Here is a 24398-nt window from a genome sequence, read left to right as displayed (position 1 = left end):
ACCAGCCCCTTGTTCCCAGTATTTTAGTTGTCTTTTATGACACGCATGGCTTACAGAGGAGGGATTCTTTTCGACTTCCCCATGGAGCTGAAAGGAAAATAAATACGAACAAGAACTATTAAGAAAATAGAAGAAAACTCAGATGGGTGTGTGTGTACGTATATATATATATATATATGAGTATGTGCATATGTCGTGTGACCTAAATTTAAGTACAGTGGACCCCAGGTTTACGATATTATTTCATTCCAGAAGTATGTTCAGGTGCCAGTACTGAACGAATTTGGTCCCACAAGGAATATTGTGAATTAGACTAGTCCATTTCAGACCCCCAAACATACATGTACAAACGCACTTACATAAATACACTTACATAATTGGTTGCATTGGGAGCTGATCGTAAAGCAGGGGTCCACTGTATTAGTAGCAAGATGTACTCGTTATCTTGCTTATTTACGAGACAAAGAAAAGACACCAGCAATCCTACCATTGTGTAAAACAATTACAGTTTTTTTCATAATCACTTGGCAGGATTCATCAAGACAATGGATTTCCAAGTCTGCAGCTGTGGCAGCTTTTACTGGCTTTTTGGTTACAATCACATTACCTTTTGCCCACTTTGGTAAAATTTCGCACCTTTGGGATGAGTTCAGTTACACAGTTGACCGACACAAGTGCACATGTTCATGTTGGGATACCATTTTTAAAGGAATGTGTGAGTGTCAGCCAGACGAGCCTTGATCATAATTAGCATTGCCATACTTGACATGAACTCAGAGAGATGTTTTTGGGTCTGCCCAAACGAGATACACCTGTATGAGGAAATGACATCCATATTAAAAGACAAGAACACCAATAAAAGATCCTTCTTGAAAGACATGTCAGCATGGTATGACAGCTGGGAAAAAAAGATGGGTGGTAGGGACAGGGCTGTCTTGGACAGTGCTCCTGAGGGTGCTAGTGCTGTCCTGGAGGACAGTACGGAGGGTGCAAGTGTTGTCCTGGAGGAAAGTGCTCCTGAGGGTGCTAGTGCTGTCCTGGAGGACAGTGCTGAGGGTGCTAGTGTTGTCCTGGAGGAAAGTGCTCCAGAGGGTCCTAGTGATGTCTTAGAAGATAGAGCTCATGAGGGTACTAGTGTTGTCCTGGAGGACACTGAAGACAACCTTATTCAGTCCACAGAGGTTCAGAATAGAGATACTGCTGGAGATGGATTAAATGGGATGAGGCCTCAGGGAACAGTGTTGACACACTATCTGCAAAACCTGGTGGAAGCACTGATGTCCATAAAGGGGTAAAAAATATTGAGGAAACAGGAAAAATAAATGCACCAGCAGTGAATGCAGCTACAATAATCCTAGAAAACAGAAGTACAATCTATGTAAATAATGTACTATGCCTTGGGTATCTGCAGGCACGGTATATCTGGTAAAACAGGTGGGATATGAACCTTTGACCTCCCAAAAAATGCCGCACCCACATGACAACAGGAGAGTGCAACTTCCTTTCTTGCAACCTATTTCACTCAGAAATGTGTCACTCATCAATCCATGAAAGAAAATGCTACAATGCATACAGCCAGGTATATCATTTAAAGGAGACTAGGAGATACAGACTAGCCAGACTATGGGAAACAAAAGAGAGGACCCACAATCTCTCCAGGGACAGAGGTTTTTTAGGGCCAGAAGGGAAGAGAGACTGGCAAGAAATGACAATAATCCTACACCACCTGAAAACACTTCTGGAGCAGAGGCACAGACATTGGCCTCTACCCCAGAACAACAGGTATTAGAATCAGCAAATTAAACCCCCCTAAATTCCACCAATATGATATTTGTCTTTGCAAACATACAGGGTCTAAAGCTGTCTAAAAACAACAAAATTCCTTACATCAAGGGACTGCTCACAGAGTCAAATGTAATGTTTGCAGCATTCACAGAGACCCACATAAAGGATCATTATGACAACGAAATATGGATCCCAGGTTATAACCTATTCCGATGCGACAGACTAAACAGGCAACAAGGGGGAGGGGAAGGCTTGGCCTGTATGTCACAGAGTCGCTTATTTGCACAGAACTACTAAACACCTCAAATGATTGTTAGGTGTTTAGTAGTTCTGTGCAAATAAGCGACTCTGTGACATACAGGCCAAGCCTTCCCCTCCCCCTTGTTGCCTGTTTAGTCTGTCGCATCGGAATAGGTTATAACCTGGGATCCATATTTCGTTGTCATAATGATCCTTTATGTGGGTCTCTGTGAATGCTGCAAACATTACATCGGTATTTTATACCATTTTAATGTTCATAATGTTCACCTCAAATGATGTAATTGAAGTTTTGGCGGTAAAGATCGAAAACCAAAACCTTGTTATTGTGGTAGTATACAAGCCTCCAGATGCAACTTCCCAGCCATTCCAGGAGCAGCTTGAGAAAATTGACCAATCCCTGGAAAAATCTCCCAACTCCTGCCCCAAACATCTTACTACTACTAGGAGATTTCAACCTGAGACACCTAAAATGGAAGAGTATAGCAAACAATGTTTTAGTAGAGATCATTCCGGGAGGCAGCTCAGATGAAAATTCACACAGACATGAACTACTAAATCTCTGCAACAAATTCATCTTAAACCAGCAAATAGTTGAGCCTACAAGACTAGAAAATACGCTGGACCTCATCTTCACTAACAATGATGATCTGAATCGTAATATAACTGTATCAAAGACAATACACTCAGATCACAACGTAATAGCGGTACAGACATATATGCACAGGGCTCCTGACCAGCAAAATGTGAGCAGTCAAGAAGGTCTCTTCACGAAATTCAATTTCAATAACAAAAACATACATTGGGATCAAGTAAACCATGCCCTAAATGAATTATTATTATTATTATAATCAAAAGGAAGTGCTAAACCACAAGGGCTATACAGCGCTGTGTCCTAAATGAAACGAGCTGGGAAGATATCCTAAACAATACGGATCTGAACATTTGGCTTGAAAAAATGAATTCTGTCGTTCTTGAGATCTGCTCAAGACACATTCCATTAAGAAAAAGATAGAGAAGATGTAAACTAGAAAGAGAGAGACGCTCCCTATACAGACGAAAGCGAAGAGTCACAGAGCTGCTGAGTGGGGACAATATATCTGAAATGCGAAGTGAAACTCTAGTCAATGAAATTGCACATATCGAATTTAAGCTGAAGGAATCTTATAGGAGACAAGAATCACAGGAAGAACTAAAAGCCATAAAGGAAATTGTAAAAAAAAAACGAAATACTTCTTCTCTTATGCCAAATCTAAGGGAAAAACAACATCCAGTATTGGGCCGCTGCTTAGGCAGGATGGGACATACACAGATGATAGCCAAGAAATGAGTAAGATACTAAAGTCCCAATATGACTCAGTGTTCAGCGATCCACTGCCCACTCTAAGGGTCGACAATCCAAATGAATTCTTTACGAACGAAACCCAAAAGTTGGTCATCCCAAAATTCTCGGATATTATTATAACTCCACAAGATTTTGAAGAGGCAATTAATGACATGCCCATGCACTCTGCCCCAGGCCCAGACTCATGGAGCTCCATGTTCATCAAGAACTGCAAGAAGTCCCTATCGTGTGCCTTCAGCATTTTATGGAGAGGGAGCATGGACACAGGGGTCATCCCACACACTAAAAACAACAGACATAGCCCCACTCCACAAAGGTGGCAGTAAAGCAATTGCAAAGAACTACAGACTGACAGCACTAACATCCCATATCATAAAAATCTTGGGTTCTAAGAAGCAAGATAGCCAACCACCTAGATACTCATCAGTTACACAACCCAGGACAACACGGGTTTAGAGCAGGTCGCTCCTGCCTGTCCCAGCTACTTGACCACTATAACAAGGTCCTGGATGCTGTAGAGGATAAACAAAATACAGATGTAGTATACACAGACTTTGCAAAAGCTTTCGACAAGTGTGAGCATGGTGTAATAGCACACAAAATGTGGGTCAAAGGAATAACAGGAAAAGTTGGTAGATGAATCTGCAACTTCCTGACAAATAGAACACAAAGAGCAATAGTAAACAGAGTAAAGTCCCAGGTAGCCATGGTAAAAAGCTCTGTTCCACAAGGCACAGTACTCACTCCCATTTTATTCCTCATCCTCATTTCTGACATAGACAGAGATGTAAGCCATAGCTCCGTGTCTTCCTTTGCGGATGACACCCAGATCACCATGGCAGTGACATCCATTGAAGACACTGCGAGACTCCAAGCGGACATCAACCAAATCTTCGAATGTGCCATTTAAAACAATATGAAGTTCAAAGAGGAGAAATTTCAACTACTCAGATATGGAAAACTTGAAGAAATTAAAAATGTGTCAGGGTATACCACAAATTCTAACCATACAATAGAGCAGAAAAGTAATGTGAAGGACCTGGGAGTGATAATGTCAGAGGATCTCACCTTCAAAGACCACAACAATGTATCTACCTCATCCGTCAGGAAAATGATAGGATGGATAATGAGAACCTTCAAAACTAGGGACGCCAAACCCATGATGATTCTCTTCAAATCGCTTGTGCTCTCTAGGCTGGAATACTGCTGTACACTAACAGCCCCCTTCAAGGCTGGCGGCATTGCAGACCTGAAGAATGTACAAAGAACTTTCATGGCACACATAAGTGTGATAAGGCACCTAAACTACTGGGAACAGTTGAAGGCCCTTGAGCTGTAGTCCCTCGAATGCAGGCGAGAGAGATACATGATAATATACACTTGGAAGGACCTGGAGGGATTGGTACCAAACCTGCACACAAAAATCACTCCATATAAAAGCAAAAGACTCGGCAGGAGATGCAACATTCCCCTGATGAAAAGCAGGGTGCCACGAGTACACTGAGAGACAACACAATGAGTGTCCGGGGCCCAAGACTGTTCAATTGCCTCCCAGCATACATAAGGGGGGATTACCAATAGACCCCTGGCTGTCTTCAAGAAGGCACTGGACAGGCACCTAAACTCAGTACCTGACCAACCGGGCTGTGGTTCGTACGTCAGCTTGTGTGTGGCCAGCAGTAACAGCCTGGTTGATCAGACCCTGATCCTCCATGAGGCCTGGTCTCAGACCAGCCGCAGGGGCGTTGACCCCCGAAACTCTCTCCAGGTAAACTTCACATCATTGTCACAGTCAGTGGCCAGGCTTCAAACACCTTTTATTGTACAGCAATTAAGGAATGGAACAGACTGCCTGCACATGTCAAAGCCAGTCATAGCATGAACCAGTTCAAGAAGAGTGCCAAAAGGTGCCTAATGAATGTAGCGACAGAAAGGGAGGAGAATGATTTTTTATTTTTTAGCTAACACACATGTAAATATAAATATGTAACTCTTTTTACCTTATTCCTAGTATATCTCCTTTATACTATAATAATAAGGTATTAAAAGGACCCCAATGAAAATAAGTCACTCTGTGTGACTTTTTTGGGTTATCCCAGGTTCTCTACACATATGCTGCTATGTATGATAATCTATGTAACTGTATTTGTGTATACCTGAATAAACTTACATTAGCAGTTCCTTCTTGGGTTTGGGATTGGGTCTGGGTTTGGACATGGGTTTGCCTCAAACATCTTGGGTGATTTCAACTTACGACACCTAAAATGGATGAAAGTAGCAAATACTGTTTTAGCATAGATAACCCCAGGAGGCAGCTCAGGTGAAAATTCACACTCACGAGCTATTAAATCTCTGCAACAAATTCATCTTAAGCCAGCAAACAGTGGAAAATACACTTGACCTCATCTTCATTAATAATGATGATCTGATACAAAATATAACAGTATCAAAGACAATAGACTCAGATCACAACATAATAGAAGTACAGACATGTAGTATGTATATGCAGGGCTCCTGACCAGCATAAAGTGATCAGTTATGATGGTGCCTTAATCAAATTTAACTTCAATAACAAAAACATACAGTGGTACCACATCAACCATGTCCTAAATGAAACAAGCTGGGAAGATATCCTAAAGAACATAGATCTGAACCTTTGCCTAGAAAGAATTAACTCTGTGGCACTTAAGGTATGCTCAAGGCACATTCCTTTAAGAAAAAAGAAGAGAAGATATAAACTAGAAAGAGATGCTCCTTATACAGGCAAAGGTGAAGAATCACAGAGCTGCTGAAAGGGGCCAGTGTATCTGAAATACGAAAGGAGGCACTGGTCAGAGAAATAGCAAATGTCGAACTTAAGCTTAAGGAATCATACAGGAGACAAGACACTCATGAAGAACTTAAAGCCATAAATGAAATTGAAAGAAACCCAAAATATTTCTTTTCTTATGCCCAATCTAGGACAAAAACAATATTCAGAATTGGGCCCCTGCTTAGACGAGATGGGATTTACACAGATAACAGCAAAGAAATGAGTGAGATACTGAAGTCTCAAAATGACTTGGTGTTTAGTGAGCCGTTAACCAGATAGTCAATCTAAATGAATTTTTTATGACTGATGCTCAAAATCTGGTTAATTAAAAAATCTCTGATATTATCTTAACACCACAAGACTTTTAGAAAGCAATAAATAACATGCCCATGTACTCTGCCCCTGGCCCAGACTCGTGGAACTCCGTATTCGTCAAGAACTGCAAGAAGCCCCTTTCACATACCTTAAGCATTCTATGGAGAGGGAGCATGGACATGGGTCATTCCACAGTCACTAAAAACAACATACATAGCCCCACTCCACAAAGATGGCAGTAAAGCAACTGCGAAGAATTACAGACTGATAACAGTAACGTCCCACATCATATTATTATAATCATGGGGGAGTGCTAAACCCATAAGATTATACAGCGCATGCAGGAGGGGAATGGAAGGTATTCCGGCTCAATTCAGGGAACTGGAGCACAGATCCAATTCCCTAGATCAAGAGCCCCTCGCCAGTGTCAAGGAACCTCCCTTGAGGAGGTCCCACATCATAAAAATCTTTGAAAGGGTTCTAAGAAGCAAGATTGCCACCCACTTAGACACCCATCAGTTACACAACCCAGGGCAACATGGGTTTAGAGCAGGTTGCTCCTGCCTATCCCAGCTACTGGACCACTATGACATGGTCCTGGATGCTCTGGACCACTATGACATAGTTTTGAATGATCTGAACCACTATGACGTGGTCTTGGATGCAAATGTGTATACAGACTTTGCGAAAGCCTTCAACAAGTGCGATCATGGTGTAATAGCACACAATGTGTGATAAAGAAATAACAGGAAAAGTTAGTAGAAGGATCTATAACTTCCTAACAAATAGAACACAAATAGCAATAGTAAACAGAGTAATGTCAGAGGCAGCTAAAGTGAAAAGCTCTATTCCACAAGTTACAGAACTCACTTCTATCCTGTTCTTCATCCTCATATCTGACATAGAGAGAGATGTAAGCCACAGCACCATGTCTTCCTTTGTGGATGACACCTGAAATTGCATGACAGTGTCATCCATTGAAGACACTGCAAGTCTCCAAGCATGAATTTCAATGAAGACAAATTTCAATTACTTGGCCATGTAAAACTCGAGTAAATTAAAACTGTATTGGAGTATAAAACAAATTCCAACCACACAATAGAGTGAAAAACTAATGTGAAGGACCTGGGAGTGATAATGTCTGAGAATTTCTCTTTCAAAGATCACAACAATGTATCTACCACATCTGCTAGGAAAATGATAGGATGGATAACGAGAGTTTTCAAAACTAGGGATGCAAAGCCCATGTTGATTCTCTTCAAATCGCTTGTTCTCTCTACGCCTGAATATTGCTGTACAGTGATGGTCCATTTCAAGGCAGGTAAAACTGCAGACCTTGAGAATATACAGAGAATTCTCACAGCACATGTAAGTACAATAAAGCACCTAAATTACTATGAATAGTTGAAATTCTTTGATTTGTATTTCCTCGAATGCAGGTGAGAAAGATACATGATAATTCACACATTGAAAGGAACTAGTCTCAAATATGCACACAAAAATCACTCCCTATGAAAGCAAAAGAGTTGGCAAGAGTGCAACATCCCACCAATGAAAAGCAGTGGTGCCACTAGTATGCTAAGAGACAACATAAAGTGTCAGGAGGCCCAAGACTGTTCAACTGTCTCCCAGCATACACAAGGGAAATTACCAACAGACCCCTGGCTGTCTTCAAGAAGGTGCCAGGCAGGTACCTAAAGTCAGTAGCTGACCAGCTGGTCTGTGGTTCGTACATCGGTTTGTGTGCAGCCAGCAGCAACAGCCTGGTTGATTAGATCCTGATCCACCATGAGACCTGTTCACAGACCAGGCTGTGGGAGCACTGACCCCTGAAACCCTCTCCAGGTATATTCCAGGTATTGCCTGCACTTTCACATACCATTTAATCAGTTTTGACCAAAAGAAATACAAGTTGAACAGACCATTATTAATGGTCTATTCAACTTGTATATCTTTTGGTCGAAACCGTGACAGAATGTTTTTGTTATAATTATAGTTACAAAAGAACACTAAACTCTTAAATAGTGAGGGGAAGAGTAAACCTTCTAGGCTTCACATTTATGCTGGGGTTAAAGTGAGAGAGTAGTGCTCAAACACCCGTGACTACCTCCTTCACATCTCCATCACTTAGTCATAACAAATATAACTTGAACAAACAAAATGTGTTAATGTTTGATTATTATTATTATTATTATTCACAGAAATGTGGCTAAATATAGTAGTGTCAGAGAGAGAGAGAGAGCGAGCTTAATATTTTCACAAGGACAGTCATGAAGTAATGTTTAAATGAATGATGTTGCCAAAACTGAAATGGCTCTCTGACTTTTACTGTTTTGTGTCTACTTTAACAGTTATTACTATACTATGTTTCATATCTACAACTGTCTTTAATTTGGAAGAGCAAGGGAGAGAAATTACTGTAAGGCAGATTGGTCCCTTCAGCCTCCATCATAACACATTCTGGGAAGACAATTCAATGTTTCCTAGGTAGTAGGTTAGTAGACAGCAACTGCCCAGGGAGGTACTACTGTCTTGCCAGGTGAGAGTAAAACGAAAGCCTGTAATAGTTTTACATGATGGTAGGATTGCTGGTGTCCATTTTTCTGTCTCATAAACATGCAAGGTTTCAGGTACACCCCATCTTACTACTTCTACTTACACTTAGGTCACACTACACATACATGTACAAGCATATATATACACACCCCTCTGGGTTTTCTTCCATTTTTCTTACTAGTTCTTGTTCTTGTTTATTTCCTCTTACCTCCATGGGGAAGTGGAACAGAATTCTTCCTCCGTAAGCCATGCGTGTTGTAAGAGGCGACTAAAATGCCAGGAGCAAGGGTCTAGTAACCCCTTCTCCTGTATATATTACTAAATTTAAAAGGAGAAGCTTTTGTTTTTCCTTTTGGACCACCCCACCTCGGTGGGATACGGCCAGTGTGTTGAAAGAAAGAAATATATACACACACACCCCTCTGGGTTTTCTTCTATTTTCTTACTAGTTCTTGTTTATTTCCTCTTATCTCCATGGGGAAGTGAAACAGAATTCTTCCTCCGTAAGCAATGTGTGTCGTAAGAGGCGACCAACATGCTGGGAGCAAGGGGCTAGTAACCCCTTCTCCTGTATACATTACTAAACTTTTGTTTTTCTGTTTGGGCCACTCTGCCTCAGTGGGATATGGCTGGTTTGTTAAAAGAAGAATAATTCAATGTGTATTAAGAGTATTAATGACCGGGCCGCGGGGGCGTTGACCCCCGGAACTCTCTCCAGGTAAACTCCAGTAGAGTATTTTATTATTTTTAGGCCTACACAAAAATTCTAAGGTTTTAACCCCTTAACTGTCCAAACTTAGATCTATGTTGTTACCGCTAGTGCTCCAAATGTAGACCAACGTTTTATTTTTTTCTGCCTCCAAATTTGGCACAACTGGCCTAAGATGCCTAAGAATGGGTCTTGACACTTGGTGTGTGCAGTATTATAAAAATCTGTTACCACTTAGTACCTTGTGGGAGCACCAGTTCAATTGAGAGCCAGCTAGAGCAAACAGCGTGGCAAACACCAGGGATACACTGATGTCATGTCCTATTAACACTCCCCTTTTAAGACGAAAGTGATGCTGACCCTGAGTTTAGTGGCTCTGAGATGGATGTGGCCATAAGTGGTCGAGGAAAAATCAAAAACCTCAATAATAACCCGTGTGCAACATTCTTTCAATTTTGATACCACTGGTAATGTCATTCTGCCAGAGTGTCCTATAGCCTATGCCCTAAGTCAAGAGAAACATTTCTGGAACATGTGTAATACGTGTTTGACCAGCTGGCTGGCTGGCTGGCTGGCTGGCTGATATACTTTGGCTGTCTCTATCTCCATCTGTCTGTCTGTCTGTATCTATCTCTGTCTCTGTCTATCTCTGCCTCTATCCCTGTCTCTATCTCTGTCTCAAAGGTACACATAATACAGGTATTATTCATAGTGTAAATTACCCAGGATAACCCCAAAAAATCCAGACAAAGTGCTATACAGTACTTGTAGATTTTTTTTTTTAAAAAGGCGGCTGCCTCCCACTGAGGCAGGGTGACCCAAAAAGAAAATACTTTCATCATCATTCAGCACTTTCACCTCACTCATACATAATCACTGCTTTTGCAGAGGTGCTCAGAATACAATACAATGCAATACTTGTAGATATAAGGTATAATAAGCATGACTGGCAAGTAATATGCATTTTCACTTGTTCAGGAATCAGATGTGATGACTGCATCGTGTCTAATACCTGTTAGTTCATGAGCGGCTCTCTCTCTGAGACAGAAATAAAGACAAGCAGACAGAGAGACAGGAAGACAGACAGATAAGCAGAGATAAACAGAGACAGAGCTATACAGATAGACAGACACAGACAGTGACAGAGACATGTTTATGTGTAACAGTGAAAACAAATAAAGCCAAAGCAGTGTACGATCATTAGATGTCATTCCACTGCTACACTGTCAGCAGTGGAGTGACACTCATCTAACGCTGTGCTTCAAAGAGTTTCATATATACTCCAGCATGTCTTAAACCCTAGGTAGTAAGTTGGTAGACAGCAACCGCCCAGGGAGGTACTACCATCCTGCCAAGTGAGTGTAAAATGAAAGCCTGTAATTGTTTTACATGATGGTAGGATTGTTGGTGTCCTTTTTTCTGTCTCATAAACATGCAAGATTTCAGGTATGTCTTGCTACTTCTACTTACACTTAGGTCACACTACACATACATGTACAAGCATATATATACACACCCCTCTGGGTTTTCTGCTATTTTCTTTCTAGTTCTTGTTCCTGTTTATTTCTTCTTATCTCCATGGGGAAGTGGAACAGAATTCTTCCTCCGTAAGCTATGCGTGTTGTAAGAGGTGATAAGAGGTATAAATTACTAAATTTAAAAAGAGAAACTTTCGTTTTCTTTTTGGGCCACCCTGCCTTGTGGGATACGGCTGGTTTGTTAAAAAAAAAAAAATGTCTTAAACATTGCTGGGACTTATAAATACTTTGTATATATTTCTAGACAATGGTATGTGACCAAGGCAGTGAAAATGTTCACCTGTCAGTGTGTTTAAGACTATTTGAGTACTATTTCAGTACTTAATATTAGTGTCAGAACAGTCAGAACAAACATTGGCAATGAAATCAAAAGAACTACTACAAACTGTAATTAACATAAAAATTATATAAGTTAAAAAAAAAAAAGAGAAAAGGTATATCGGCAACACTTCTGAAATCAGCAGGACTCCATGCTGCCATCAGGTGAGCATCCACCGCCAACTTCACGGCCTTACATGTTGGTAAGTACTGACCCTAAAATTTTTTTTTGGTCTTATTACACACAGAAAATGTTTGGGCAGTTAATGGGTTAAATAGCATATTGAGTGAAGCTATTTGATTCAGTAGTTATGCTGTGGCTAAAGTCATCACCAGAATGAAGTTTTTGAACATTTAAATTTAGGCTACAGCTGACAATTACAACATTGAAGGCAAAGGTCAAACAGACTATTTGGCCTTTGCTGTTTTATGGCTTTAATTACCAACTGTTGCTAAATTACAAATTATATTTACAAGAATTTTTGATAAGTAATTACAGTGGAACCTCAGCTTACGAGTGTCCCAACATACGAGTTTTTTGAGATACGAGCCATCACTCGGTCGATTTTTTGCTCTGAGTTACGAGTGAGCTTCCCCCGCTTCCTCCTCAACCCACAACCTGCACACCTTGCTTGTTTATCTATGATTTCATGCTTTAATTCCATGGACATAATCATCTTTTTCTTCTCAGCACTGTCCTTTGCACTTACTTTCTTAGGATCTATGGTTAGAAAAAAGAAAGTAGGCCTTAGACAAGGATGTGTGATGTCACCGTGGTTGTTTAATATATTTATAGATGGGGTTGTAAGAGAAGTAAATGCGAGGGTCTTGGCAAGAGGCGTGGAGTTAAAAGATAAAGAATCACACACAAAGTGGGAGTTGTCACAGCTGCTCTTTGCTGATGACACTGTGCTCTTGGGAGATTCTGAAGAGAAGTTGCAGAGATTGGTGGATGAATTTGGTAGGGTGTGCAAAAGAAGAAAATTAAAGGTGAATACAGGAAAGAGTAAGGTTATGAGGATAACAAAAAGATTAGGTGATGAAAGATTGAATATCAGATTGGAGGGAGAGAGTATGGAGGAGGTGAACGTATTCAGATATTTGGGAGTGGACGTGTCAGCGGATGGGTCTATGAAAGATGAGGTGAATCATAGAATTGATGAGGGAAAAAGAGTGAGTGGTGCACTTAGGAGTCTGTGGAGACAAAGAACTTTGTCCTTGGAGGCAAAGAGGGGAATGTATGAGAGTATAGTTTTACCAACGCTCTTATATGGGTGTGAAGCGTGGGTGATGAATGTTGCAGCGAGGAGAAGGCTGGAGGCAGTGGAGATGTCATGTCTGAGGGCAATGTGTGGTGTGAATATAATGCAGAGAATTCGTAGTTTGGAAGTTAGGAGGAGGTGCGGGATTACCAAAACTGTTGTCCAGAGGGCTGAGGAAGGGTTGTTGAGGTGGTTCGGACATGTAGAGAGAATGGAGCGAAACAGAATGATTTCAAGAGTGTATCAGTCTGTAGTGGAAGGAAGGCGGGGTAGGGGTCGGCCTAGGAAGGGTTGGAGGGAGGGGGTAAAGGAGGTTTTGTGTGCGAGGGGCTTGGACTTCCAGCAGGCATGCGTGAGCGTGTTTGATAGGAGTGAATGGAGACAAATGGTTTTTAATACTTGACGTGCTGTTGGAGTGTGAGCAAAGTAACATTTATGAAGGGATTCAGGGAAACCGGCAGGCCGGACTTGAGTCCTGGAGATGGGAAGTACAGTGCCTGCACTCTGAAGGAGGGGTGTTAATGTTGCAGTTTAAAAACTGTAGTGTAAAGCACCCTTCTGGCAAGACAGTGATGGAGTGAATGATGGTGAAAGTTTTTCTTTTTCGGGCCACCCTGCCTTGGTGGGAATCGGCCGGTGTGATAATAAAAAAAAAAAAAAATTGTAAAAAATGCAAGCAAAGCATGAGAGAAATGCTTCCATGGCATTGCGCCAACTAGTGGCAGTGTTCTGAAACTCCTCGTTATTATTATTATGATAATAATAATAATAATAATAATAATAATAATAATAATAATAATAATAATAATAGGTTGGTAGACAGCAACCACCCAGGGAGGTACTACCGTCCTGCCAAGTGAGTGTAAAACGAAGCCTGTGATTGTTTTACATGATGGTAGGATTGCTGATGTCTTTTGTCTGTCTCATAAATATGCAAGATTACAGGCATGTCTTGCTACTTCTACTTACACTTAGGTCACACTACACATACATGTACACATTTATTTATACACACTCATCTGAGTTTTCTTTGATTTTATCTTAATAGTTCTTGGTCTTATTAATTTTCCTTTTATATCCATGGGGAAGTGGAATTAGAATCTTTCCTCCGTAAGCCATGCGTGTTGTAAAAGTCAACTAAAATGCCGGGAACAATGGGCTAGTAACCCCTTTTCCTGTAAAGATTACTAAAAAGAATAAGAAGAAGAAAATTGTCAAAGTGGGAAGTCTGAATGTGCGTGGATGTTGTGCAGATGATAAGAAAGAGATGATTGTGGATGTTATGAATGAGAAGAAGCTGGATGTCCTGGCTTTAAGTGAAACAAAGCTGAAGGGGGTGGGAGAGTTTCAGTGGAGAGGAATAAATGGGATTAGGTCAGGGGTTTCAAATAGAGTTAGAGCTAAAGAAGGAGTAGCAATAATGTTGAAGGATAAGCTATGGCAGGAAAAGAGGGACTATAAATGTGTAAATTCAAGGATTATGTGGAGTAAAATAAAGATTGGATGTGAAAAGTGGGTTATAATAAGCGTGTATGCACCTGGAGAAGAGAGAAGTGTAGAGGAGAGAGAGAGATTTTGGGAAATGTTGAGTGAATGCGTGGGGAGTTTTGAATCAAGTGTGAGAGTAATGGTGGTTGGGGATTTCAATGCTAAAGTGGGTAAAAATGTTATGGAAGGAGTAGTAGGTAAATTTGGGGTGCCAGGGGTAAATGTAAATGGGGAGCCTTTAATTGAGCTATGTGTAGAAAGAAATTTGGTAATAAGTAATACATATTTTATGAAAAAGAGGATAAATAAATATACAAGGTATGATGTAGCACGTAATGAAAGTAGTTTATTAGATTATGTATTGGTGGACAAAAGGTTGATGGGTAGGCTCCAGGATGTACATGTTTATAGAGGGGCAACTGATATATCGGATCATTATTTAGTTGTAGCTACAGTTAGAGTAAGAGGTAGATGGGAAAAGAGGAAGGTGGCAACAACAAGTAAGAGGGAGGTGAAAGTGTATAAACTAAGGGAGGAGGAAGTTCGGGTGAGATATAAGCGACTATTGGCAGAAAGGTGGGCTAGTGCAAAGATGAGTAGTGGGGGGGTTGAAGAGGGTTGGAATAGTTTTAAAAATGCAGTATTAGAATGTGGGGCAGAAGTTTGTGGTTATAGGAGGGTGGGGGCAGGAGGAAAGAGGAGTGATTGGTGGAATGATGAAGTAAAGGGTGTGATAAAAGAGAAAAAGGTAGCTTATGAGAGGTTTTTACAAAGCAGAAGTGTTATAAGAAGAGCAGAGTATATGGAGAGTAAAAGAAAGGTAAAGAGAGTGGTGAGAGAGTGCAAAAGGAGAGCAGATGATAGAGTGGGAGAGGCACTGTCAAGAAATTTTAATGAAAATAAGAAAAAATTTTGGAGTGAGTTAAACAAGTTAAGAAAGCCTAGGGAAAATATGGATTTGTCAGTTAAAAACAGAGTAGGGGAGTTAGTAGATGGGGAGATGGAGGTATTGGGTAGATGGCGAGAATATTTTGAGGAACTTTTAAATGTTAAGGAAGAAACAGAGGCAGTAATTTCATGCACTGGTCAGGGAGGTATACCATCTTTTAGGAGTGAAGAAGAGCAGAATGTAAGTGTGGGGGAGGTACGTGAGGCATTACGTAAAATGAAAGGGGGTAAAGCAGCTGGAACTGATGGGATCATGACAGAAATGTTAAAAGCAGGGGGGGATATAGTGTTGGAGTGGTTGGTACTTTTGTTTAATAAATGTATGAAAGAGGGGAAGGTACCTAGGGATTGGCAGAGAGCATGTATAGTCCCTTTATATAAAGGGAAAGGGGACAAAAGAGACTGTAAAAATTATAGAGGAATAAGCTTACTGAGTATACCAGGAAAAGTGTACGGTAGGGTTATAATTGAAAGAATTAGAGGTAAGACAGAATGTAGGATTGCGGATGAGCAAGGAGGTTTTAGAGTGGGTAGGGGATGTGTAGATCAGGTGTTTACATTGAAGCATATATGTGAACAGTATTTAGATAAAGATAGGGAAGTTTTTATTGCATTTATGGATTTAGAAAAGGCATATGATAGAGTGGATAGAGGAGCAATGTGGCAGATGTTGCAAGTATATGGAATAGGTGGTAAGTTATTAAATGCTGTAAAGAGTTTTTATGAGGATAGTGAGGCTCAGGTTAGGGTGTGTAGAAGAGAGGGAGACTACTTCCCGGTAAAAGTAGGTCTTAGACAGGGATGTGTAATGTCACCATGGTTGTTTAATATATTTATAGATGGGGTTGTAAAGGAAGTAAATGCTAGGGTGTTTGGGAGAGGGGTGGGATTAAATTATGGGGAATCAAATTCAAAATGGGAATTGACACAGTTACTTTTTGCTGATGATACTGTGCTTATGGGAGATTCTAAAGAAAAATTGCAAAGGTTAGTGGATGAGTTTGGGAATGTGTGTAAAGGTAGAAAGTTGAAAGTGAACATAGAAAAGAGTAAGGTGATGAGGGTGTCAAATGATTTGGATAAAGAAAAATTGGATATCAAATTGGGGAGGAGGAGTATGGAAGAAGTGAATGTTTTCAGATACTTGGGAGTTGACGTGTCGGCGGATGGATTTATGAAGGATGAGGTTAATCATAGAATTGATGAGGGAAAAAAGGTGAGTGGTGCGTTGAGGTATATGTGGAGTCAAAAAACGTTATCTATGGAGGCAAAGAAGGGTATGTATGAAAGTATAGTAGTACCAACACTCTTATATGGGTGTGAAGCTTGGGTGGTAAATGCAGCAGCGAGGAGACGGTTGGAGGCAGTGGAGATGTCCTGTTTAAGGGCAATGTGTGGTGTAAATATTATGCAGAAAATTCGGAGTGTGGAAATTAGGAGAAGGTGTGGAGTTAATAAAAGTATTAGTCAGAGGGCAGAGGAGGGGTTGTTGAGGTGGTTTGGTCATTTAGAGAGAATGGATCAAAGTAGAATGACATGGAAAGCATATAAATCTATAGGGGAAGGAAGGCGGGGTAGGGGTCGTCCTCGAAAGGGTTGGAGAGAGGGGGTAAAGGAGGTTTTGTGGGTAAGGGGCTTGGACTTCCAGCAAGCGTGCGTGAGCGTGTTAGATAGGAGTGAATGGAGACGAATGGTACTTGGGACCTGACGATCTGTTGGAGTGTGAGCAGGGTAATATTTAGTGAAGGGATTCAGGGAAACCGGTTATTTTCATATAGTCGGACTTGAGTCCTGGAAATGGGAAGTACAATGCCTGCACTTTAAAGGAGGGGTTTGGGATATTGGCAGTTTGGAGGGATATGTTGTGTATCTTTATATGTGTATGCTTCTAGACTGTTGTATTCTGAGCACCTCTGCAAAAACAGTGATAATGTGCGAGTGTGGTGAAAGTGTTGAATGATGATGAAAGTATTTTCTTTTTGGGGATTTTCTTTCTTTTTTTGGGTCACCCTGCCTCGGTGGGAGACGGCCGACTTGTTGAAAAAAAAAAAAAAAAAAAATAATGAGCAAGCTTCAGTTCCCTAAATTAATAATAATAGTTATTAATTTACAAAGAAAGGTAAGGAACCTAGGAGTCACGAGTGGCAACACTGTCACCAGAACAACACCCAGTGGCAGAAAACCCTTACAAATTTCTATTTACATTCAGTATTTTAAATACTTGCAATTATTTTTAATTTCCTGTGTGTGTCTTAATAATTAAATTCTCAAGTCTTGTAAAATATTCTTTTCAATTTAGGAGGCCAGGTCTGGGACCAGATCATGGAGCTGATGAGCCTTGGGACCATTAATAAATATATGTGACACTGTACAATTTAGATACATGGAGAGGAAAATGTTAAAATAGTTGTTTATATTTGTTAGATCAAAATTAGCACATGCAGTAGTGGAACTGCATTCACACTGGAAAAAATATATAGACAGGCTAAAAGAGACCAAAGATGAGCTAAGAAAAAACAAACACGGAGAACTGATGGCATGGGAGGTTATTTACATTAAGAGTGTGACCAGGTCTTCCCCATAAGACAATGGCCTCACCTGTAGGCTGACTGTGAGACAGACAGCAAAGAACCTGCAGCATGCCACATTTTCCCTAAATTTACTCCCGCTAAATGATAATACAGCGTGCACATCGAAAATATGCCGCAATTTTCCGACGATGTTATCAGAAAAGCATTAATAGGTCACGTATTAATCAATGGCCTACTCTATTACAGAGAGAGAATTGTGCATTATTCTTAAGTCACAACTCTCATGAATTAAAGGGTTCATCTTCAAGTTAAAAAAGAAAAAAAAACATCTCTTACCTGCTACAGTAATAATATTGTACGTATTACTTACCCTGGAACCTCCATCACCCAATGGCTCTTCTGAAGGGGAAATTGAACCACTGATACATTTTAGTTTTTTCTTCTTAACTTTCCACTGCTCTCGGTGCTTCTCGCTTTGCTCAAGAAATTTCAAGAAGTCGTCAGTTACCTCCATGCCCTCCTCATCAGCATCTTCAATGTGCATCCCTTGACTCATCTGAGAGTGCAACAGCTCTGTGTCACTCAGACCTCCTTGATTATTGTTACTGGCTAATTCCCTTAGTCTCCTATTCCTCATTTTCCTTTTCCTCTTCTGCCTGTTTCTGTTGGCTCTTGCAATCTCAGCTGAGTTTCTGGTCGAACACGAGGAAGAACAGTGTTTTTTAACTGAAAAATTCTCTGAATGCCTATCTTGAGAATTGTTTGCATGTAGATACATTGAGCTCTGCTGAAATATTTAATATGAATTAATCACACAGCATGGAAGACATAAAAACACAATAATAAAATATTTGAGGAATGAAAGATTATATGAGGATAATGAAGAAAAGGGTTTTGGAGGTGGGAAGTATAGTGCCCATAGTCTTAAGAATGGGTGGGGAGGTTGCAGTTCAGGTCATATGAACTGTTGTGTTCATTCACTTCTGGCAGTTAGTGAATAAAAGATGGTGAATGTCCTTTTTTTCCTTTGGGGTCACCTTACCACGGTGGGAAACAGTTGAATTGTTAAAAAAATGAGTAAATAAACATAAAAGAAATGTATGTCCCAGTACTAATCTGTTTTCAAAAGTAATGTAGCTTGAAGCAAAACTGAATAATTACAATTTATTACTCTACATCTTCACAAGTCTTAGTTGTTATACATGTCTCTCACTCTGTGGGATGACTGGCCCATTTTTAAATACCTACACAATGCATGCTATTTGCTGTTTGTTTGCCAATTTACCTTCTTGTGGTGAATGTGTCTAGAATGAATAATTTTGTTAATCTGTAGATACTTTCAGACCCACTGTACTGTCATCTGGTCCTACTGTTATTTTTCTTTACTTCCTCATTAGATACCTTACATAGCTTAATCATGATTGGCTGCTGGGGTTTAAATCAACTACATCAAAAGTGTCCTATTTTGTAAACAATCTGGAACCTCATATTAAACATCTACTGTATATTTTCTCTTCCAATTTGATCATACAGTGGAACCTCAAATTTCGAACGTATCACTTATCGAACTCTTCGAAAATCGACCGCTTTTTTCGAACCAACTTTGTCCCTATTATTGAACTCGCCCCTTCTTTCGAACCGCCGGGTACCGGACCTGTCCACCAGGCCGCTCTGTTTGCATTCCCGCACAGGCACCGTGAGCTAGTCTGGTTTTGTTGATGCTTGAGTGAGCACTAACCTGCAGTCTCATTCAAACATTTTACAATTAATTCATTGTGTTTAGTGCTTGTGGGACTGTGAAATAAGCTACCATGGGCCCAAAGAAACTTGCTAGTGGTACCCCTGTGGTAAAGAAAGTGAGAAACACCATAGATGTGAAGGAGGAAATACAGGTCTCCCTCAACATTCGCGAGGGTTGAAAAATTGCAAATGTTTGGTGACCCAATATATTGTAGGGAAATATAATACAATACTGCTTCCTTAACCTATTGAACCATGAACAGTCATAAAATACATGAAAACATAAAATATTGTACTAGTGCCAGCCCTTTGGTAAAGAAGATGAGAAAAACTATAGAATTCAAGAAAGAACTCATAGCAGAGTACCAAAGTGTAGGAGGAAGAGAGAGGGGAGAATGTGCCTTCATTCTAGAGTATATGTCATGTTTCTATGCTATTAACATTCATATTAGATGAATTGTGATAGATAAATAAGCTGCAGAATTGATATTAGTGTCATATTGCAGGACTATCTTGACTTATCTCCAAACCAACTCTGCCACCGCCACAATTCCAAACATATGTAATGACATTTTAAATATGATTGGGCGGCTGGGAATTAGCGAATGTTCGAAGCCCATGAAGGTGGAAAACGTGAATGTTGACGGAGACCTGTAATACAGAAGTATGAGAGTGGTGTGCGACTTGTTGAGCTTGTCAGGATGTACGGAAAAAACAAGTCGACCATTGCTTCTATCCTTGCAAAGAAAGAACAAATCAAGGAAGCTGATGTTGTGAAAGGTGTTAATATTCTAACCAAAAAAAAGACCACAGACAATTGATCAGGTTGAGAAGTTGTTGCTGGTATGGGTCAAGGATAAAGAGATGGCAGGTGATAATGTTTCAGAGACGATTATCTGTAAAAAGGCAAGGAAGTTGCATGCTGATCTGGTACAGAAAACTCCTGGAACCAGTGCTAATAGTGAATATAAGGCCAGCAGAGGCTGGTTTGACAGATTTAAGAAGTGTAGTGGCATATACAATGTTGTAAGGCATGGTGAGGCAGCTAGTTCAGACAAACGGGCAGCTGAGAAGTTTGTACAGGAGTTTCTGGTTTACATAGACACTGAAAAATTCAAACCCCAACAAGTGTTCAATTGTGACGAAACAGGCCTGTTTTGGAAGAAAATGCCAAAGAGGACTTACATTACTCAGGAGGAAAAGGCACTACCAGGACACAAGCCTATGAAAGACAGGCTAACTCTTTTATTCTGTGCTAATGCTAGTGGTGAGTTTAAAGTGAAGCCTTTACTTGTGTATCATTCAGAAAATCCCAGAGTGTTTAAGAAAAACAATGTCGTCAAGAATAGACTGTGTGTATTGTGGAAAGCAAATAATAAGGCATGGGTCACAAGGCAAATTTTCAAAGAGTGGGTCTATGAAGTGTTTGGCCCCAGTGTGAGAAAATACCTCCTAAACAATAATTTGCCACTCAAGTGCCTCCTGTTAATGGACAATGTTCCTGCTCATCCTCCAAACTTGGTAGACCTACTGTCTAGGGACTACAGTTTCATCACAGTGAAGTTCTTGCCTCCTAACACCACTCCTCTCCTCCAGTCCATGGACCAGCAGGTCATTTCTAACTTCAAAAAACTCTACACAAAAGCAGTGTTTGAAAAGTGCTTTGAAGTGTCCACAGACACTAAGTTGACCCTAAGAGAGCTCTGGAGGAATCACCTCAATATCTACAGCTCCATAAGCCTTATAGGTAAGGCTTGGGAGGGAGTGACTTCCAGGACTTTGAACTCTGCTTGGAGACAACTGTGACCAGATTGTGTCCAAAATAGGGATTTGAAGGGTTTGAGGCTGACCATGACCCAGCTGACCCTCTGCCTGTTGAGGACTATATTGTGGCATTGGGAAACACCCTGGGGCTGGAGGCAAGTAGCGACGATGTGGAAGAGTTGGTGGAGGACCACATGGAAGAGCTAACCACTGAAGAGCTGGAAAAGCTTCATCTGGAACAGTATCAGACCACAGCTCAGGAACTTGCTTCAGAGGAGGAGGAAGAAGGAGTGGATGAGGTGCGTTCTTCAAAGATTAAGGAGATTTGTGCCAAGTGGAATGATGTCCAAATGTTTGTAGAGAAGTACCACCCTGAGCAAGCTGAAACAAGCCATCTTTGCAACAAGTTCAATGATAGAACCATGTCCCATTTTAGGGAAATCTTAAAGAGGCGCCAAACACAGAGGACTGTGGACAGTTATTTTGTGAGACAGGGGTCCAGTGACTTTCAAGCTGGTCCTAGTGGCATTAAAGGCAGAGAAGGGAAATAACCCCAGAGAGGGCTTTGATACCTAAAGTCCTTATAGAGAGGGATTCCCCTTCCAAACACTAACCCCAACTCCCTCTCTCCTCCTCCCTATCTTCCAGATGCCATCACCAATCTTCAATAAAGTAAAAATGTTATTTTATATGTTTATTTATATTTATTAATAATTGTACACTATATCAGTTGTGTGTATGTAAAACTATAATGTAATACTATCTATAAAATGTATTTTTTTGTGAATATTTTTGGTTTTCTGGAATGGAAAAATTGTATTTCCATTATTTCTTATGGGAAATATGGCTTCGCCTTTCAAACTTTTCGACTTTAGAACTAGCTCCTGGAACAGATTAAGTTCGAAATTTGAGGTTCCACTGGAGAGTACCTGGAGAGAGTTCCGGGGGTCAACGCCCCCGCGGCCCGGTCTGTGACCAGGCCTCCTGGTGGATCAGAGCCTGATCAACCAGGAATGAACTTATCAGCAGACAGGTCTATGAAAGATGAGGTGAACCATAGATTTGACCAGGACAGTGGCCCCTGGTCTGGTGGCAAAAGCTTTCGCTTCACATGGTGAGGGTCCAGATTCAATTCCTGGCAAGGCTAGAAACATTGGGTGTGTTTCCTTACACCAGTTGTCTATGTTCACCCATCAGTATTAATGGATACCTGGGTGTTAGTCGACTGGTGTGGGTTGCATCCTGGGATAAAACTGACCTAATTTGCCTGAAATGCTCTGCATATTCCAGTAGTATGTCACTGATGTCAGCTAGGCCTGTATACCTTGTACATGTACTTGTAGAAATAAAGATATTATTATTATTATTATTATTATTATTATTATATTATTATTATTATTATTATTATTTTTATATTATTATTATTATTATTATTATAGGAGAAAAAGGTGGCATCTCTGAAGACAAAAAACGTAATCCATGGAGGTTAGAAGATAAATGTACCAGAGTACAGTGGACCCTCAGCTAACGATGGCATCAGCTAACGTTAAATCCAGCTAACGATACATTTTAACGCAAAAATTTTGCCTCACCTGGAGTTTACCTGGAGAGTTCCGGGGGTCAATGCCCCCACGGCCCGGTCTGTGACCAGGCCTCCTGGTGGATCAGAGCCTGATCAACCAGGCTGTCACTGCTGGCTGCACGCAATCCAACGTACGAGCCACAGCCCGGCTGATCAGGTACCGACTTTAGGTGTTTGTCCAGTGCCTGCTTGAAGACAGCCAGGGGTCTATTGGTAATCCCCCTTATGTATGCTGGGAGGCAGCTGAACAGTCTCGGGCCCCTGACACTTATTGTATTGTCTCTTAACGTGCTAGTGACACCCCGGCTTTTCATTGGAGGGATGTTGCATTGTCTGCTGAGTCTTTTGCTTTTGTTGTGAGTGATTTTCGTGTGAAAGTTCGGTACTAGTCCCTCTAGGATTTTCCAGGTGTATATAATCATGTACATGTATTTCTCCCGCCTACGTTCCAGGGAGTACAGGCTCAGGAAATTCAAGCGCTCCCAGTAATTGAGGTGTTTTACTCTCCGTTATGCGTGCCGTGAAGGTTCTCTGTACATTTTCTAGGTCAGCAATTTCACCTGCCTTAAAGGTGCTGTTAGTGTGCAGCAATATTCCAGCCTAGATAGAACAAGTGACCTGAAGAGTGTCATCATGGGCTTGGCATCGTTCGAGACGCGTCCACGTGTGGCCTGAGCGCGCCTCAGTTGTCCCGTGGGTGCCAGTGTTTACAAGCCAGCCAGTGCGGTCACATCCACGCACACAATCGGAGCATTTCATATTATCACAGCGTTTTTAGTGATTGTACCTGCAAAATAAGTCACCATGGGCCCCAAGAAAGCTTCTAGTGCCAACCCTGTGATAAAAAGGGTGAGAATTAGTATGGAAATTAAGAAAGATTTTGAAGGGTTTGGGGCTAACCCTGAGATGCCTATGCCAGTTGTGGAATCCATTGTGCCTACTTTAAAAATTAAGGAAATGTGTGCAAAGTGGGTTGAACTGCAAACCTTTATGGATGAAAATCACCCTAACACAGCTATTGCAAGCCATGCTGGTGACAATTACAATGACAATGTTGTGGCCCATTTTAGGCAAATCTTAAAGGAACGGGAGGTACAGACCTCTATAGACAGATTTGTTGTGTGACAGAGGTCCAGTGACTCTCAAGCTGGTCCTAGCAGCATTAAAAGAAGGGAAGTAACCCTGGAAAAGGGCTTGATACCTCAAGTCCTAATGGAAGGGGATTCCCCTTCTAAACATTAACAACTTCTACACTCTCCCCTCCTCCCATCCCATCAATCATCACCAGATCTTCAATAAAGGTAAGTGTCAGTTTGTGTGTATTAAAATTAATATTTCATGTGGTAAAAAAATTTTTTTTTTCATACTCTGGGGTGTCTTGCACAGATTAATTTGATTTCCATTATTTCTTATGGGGAAAATTAATTCAGCTAACGATAATTTCAGC

The 24398-nt window shown here is 40.8% G+C and overlaps 1 protein-coding gene across 5 annotated transcripts in view; it reads right to left on the bottom strand.

The window, feature by feature from the left end:
• Window positions 1–24398, bottom strand: part of LOC128700404 (gem-associated protein 8) — a 53597-nt gene that overhangs the window by 5624 nt on the left and 23575 nt on the right. For 4 of the 5 annotated variants that reach the window (XM_053793616.2, XM_053793615.2, XM_053793612.2 and 1 more), the window contains one exon: window positions 18236–18652. In XM_053793616.2, coding sequence (XP_053649591.1) covers window positions 18236–18652 — 417 coding nt within the window. The remainder of the gene's footprint in view (window positions 1–18235; window positions 18653–24398) is intronic. The other variant, XM_053793613.2, reaches the window with a different exon arrangement.

This window comes from Cherax quadricarinatus, chromosome 71 (genome assembly GCF_038502225.1).
Source record: "Cherax quadricarinatus isolate ZL_2023a chromosome 71, ASM3850222v1, whole genome shotgun sequence".
Taxonomy (NCBI): Eukaryota; Metazoa; Arthropoda; class Malacostraca; order Decapoda; family Parastacidae; genus Cherax; species Cherax quadricarinatus.
Note: the sequence above shows the minus strand (reverse complement) of the source record. Positions and strands in the feature narration are given on the sequence as shown.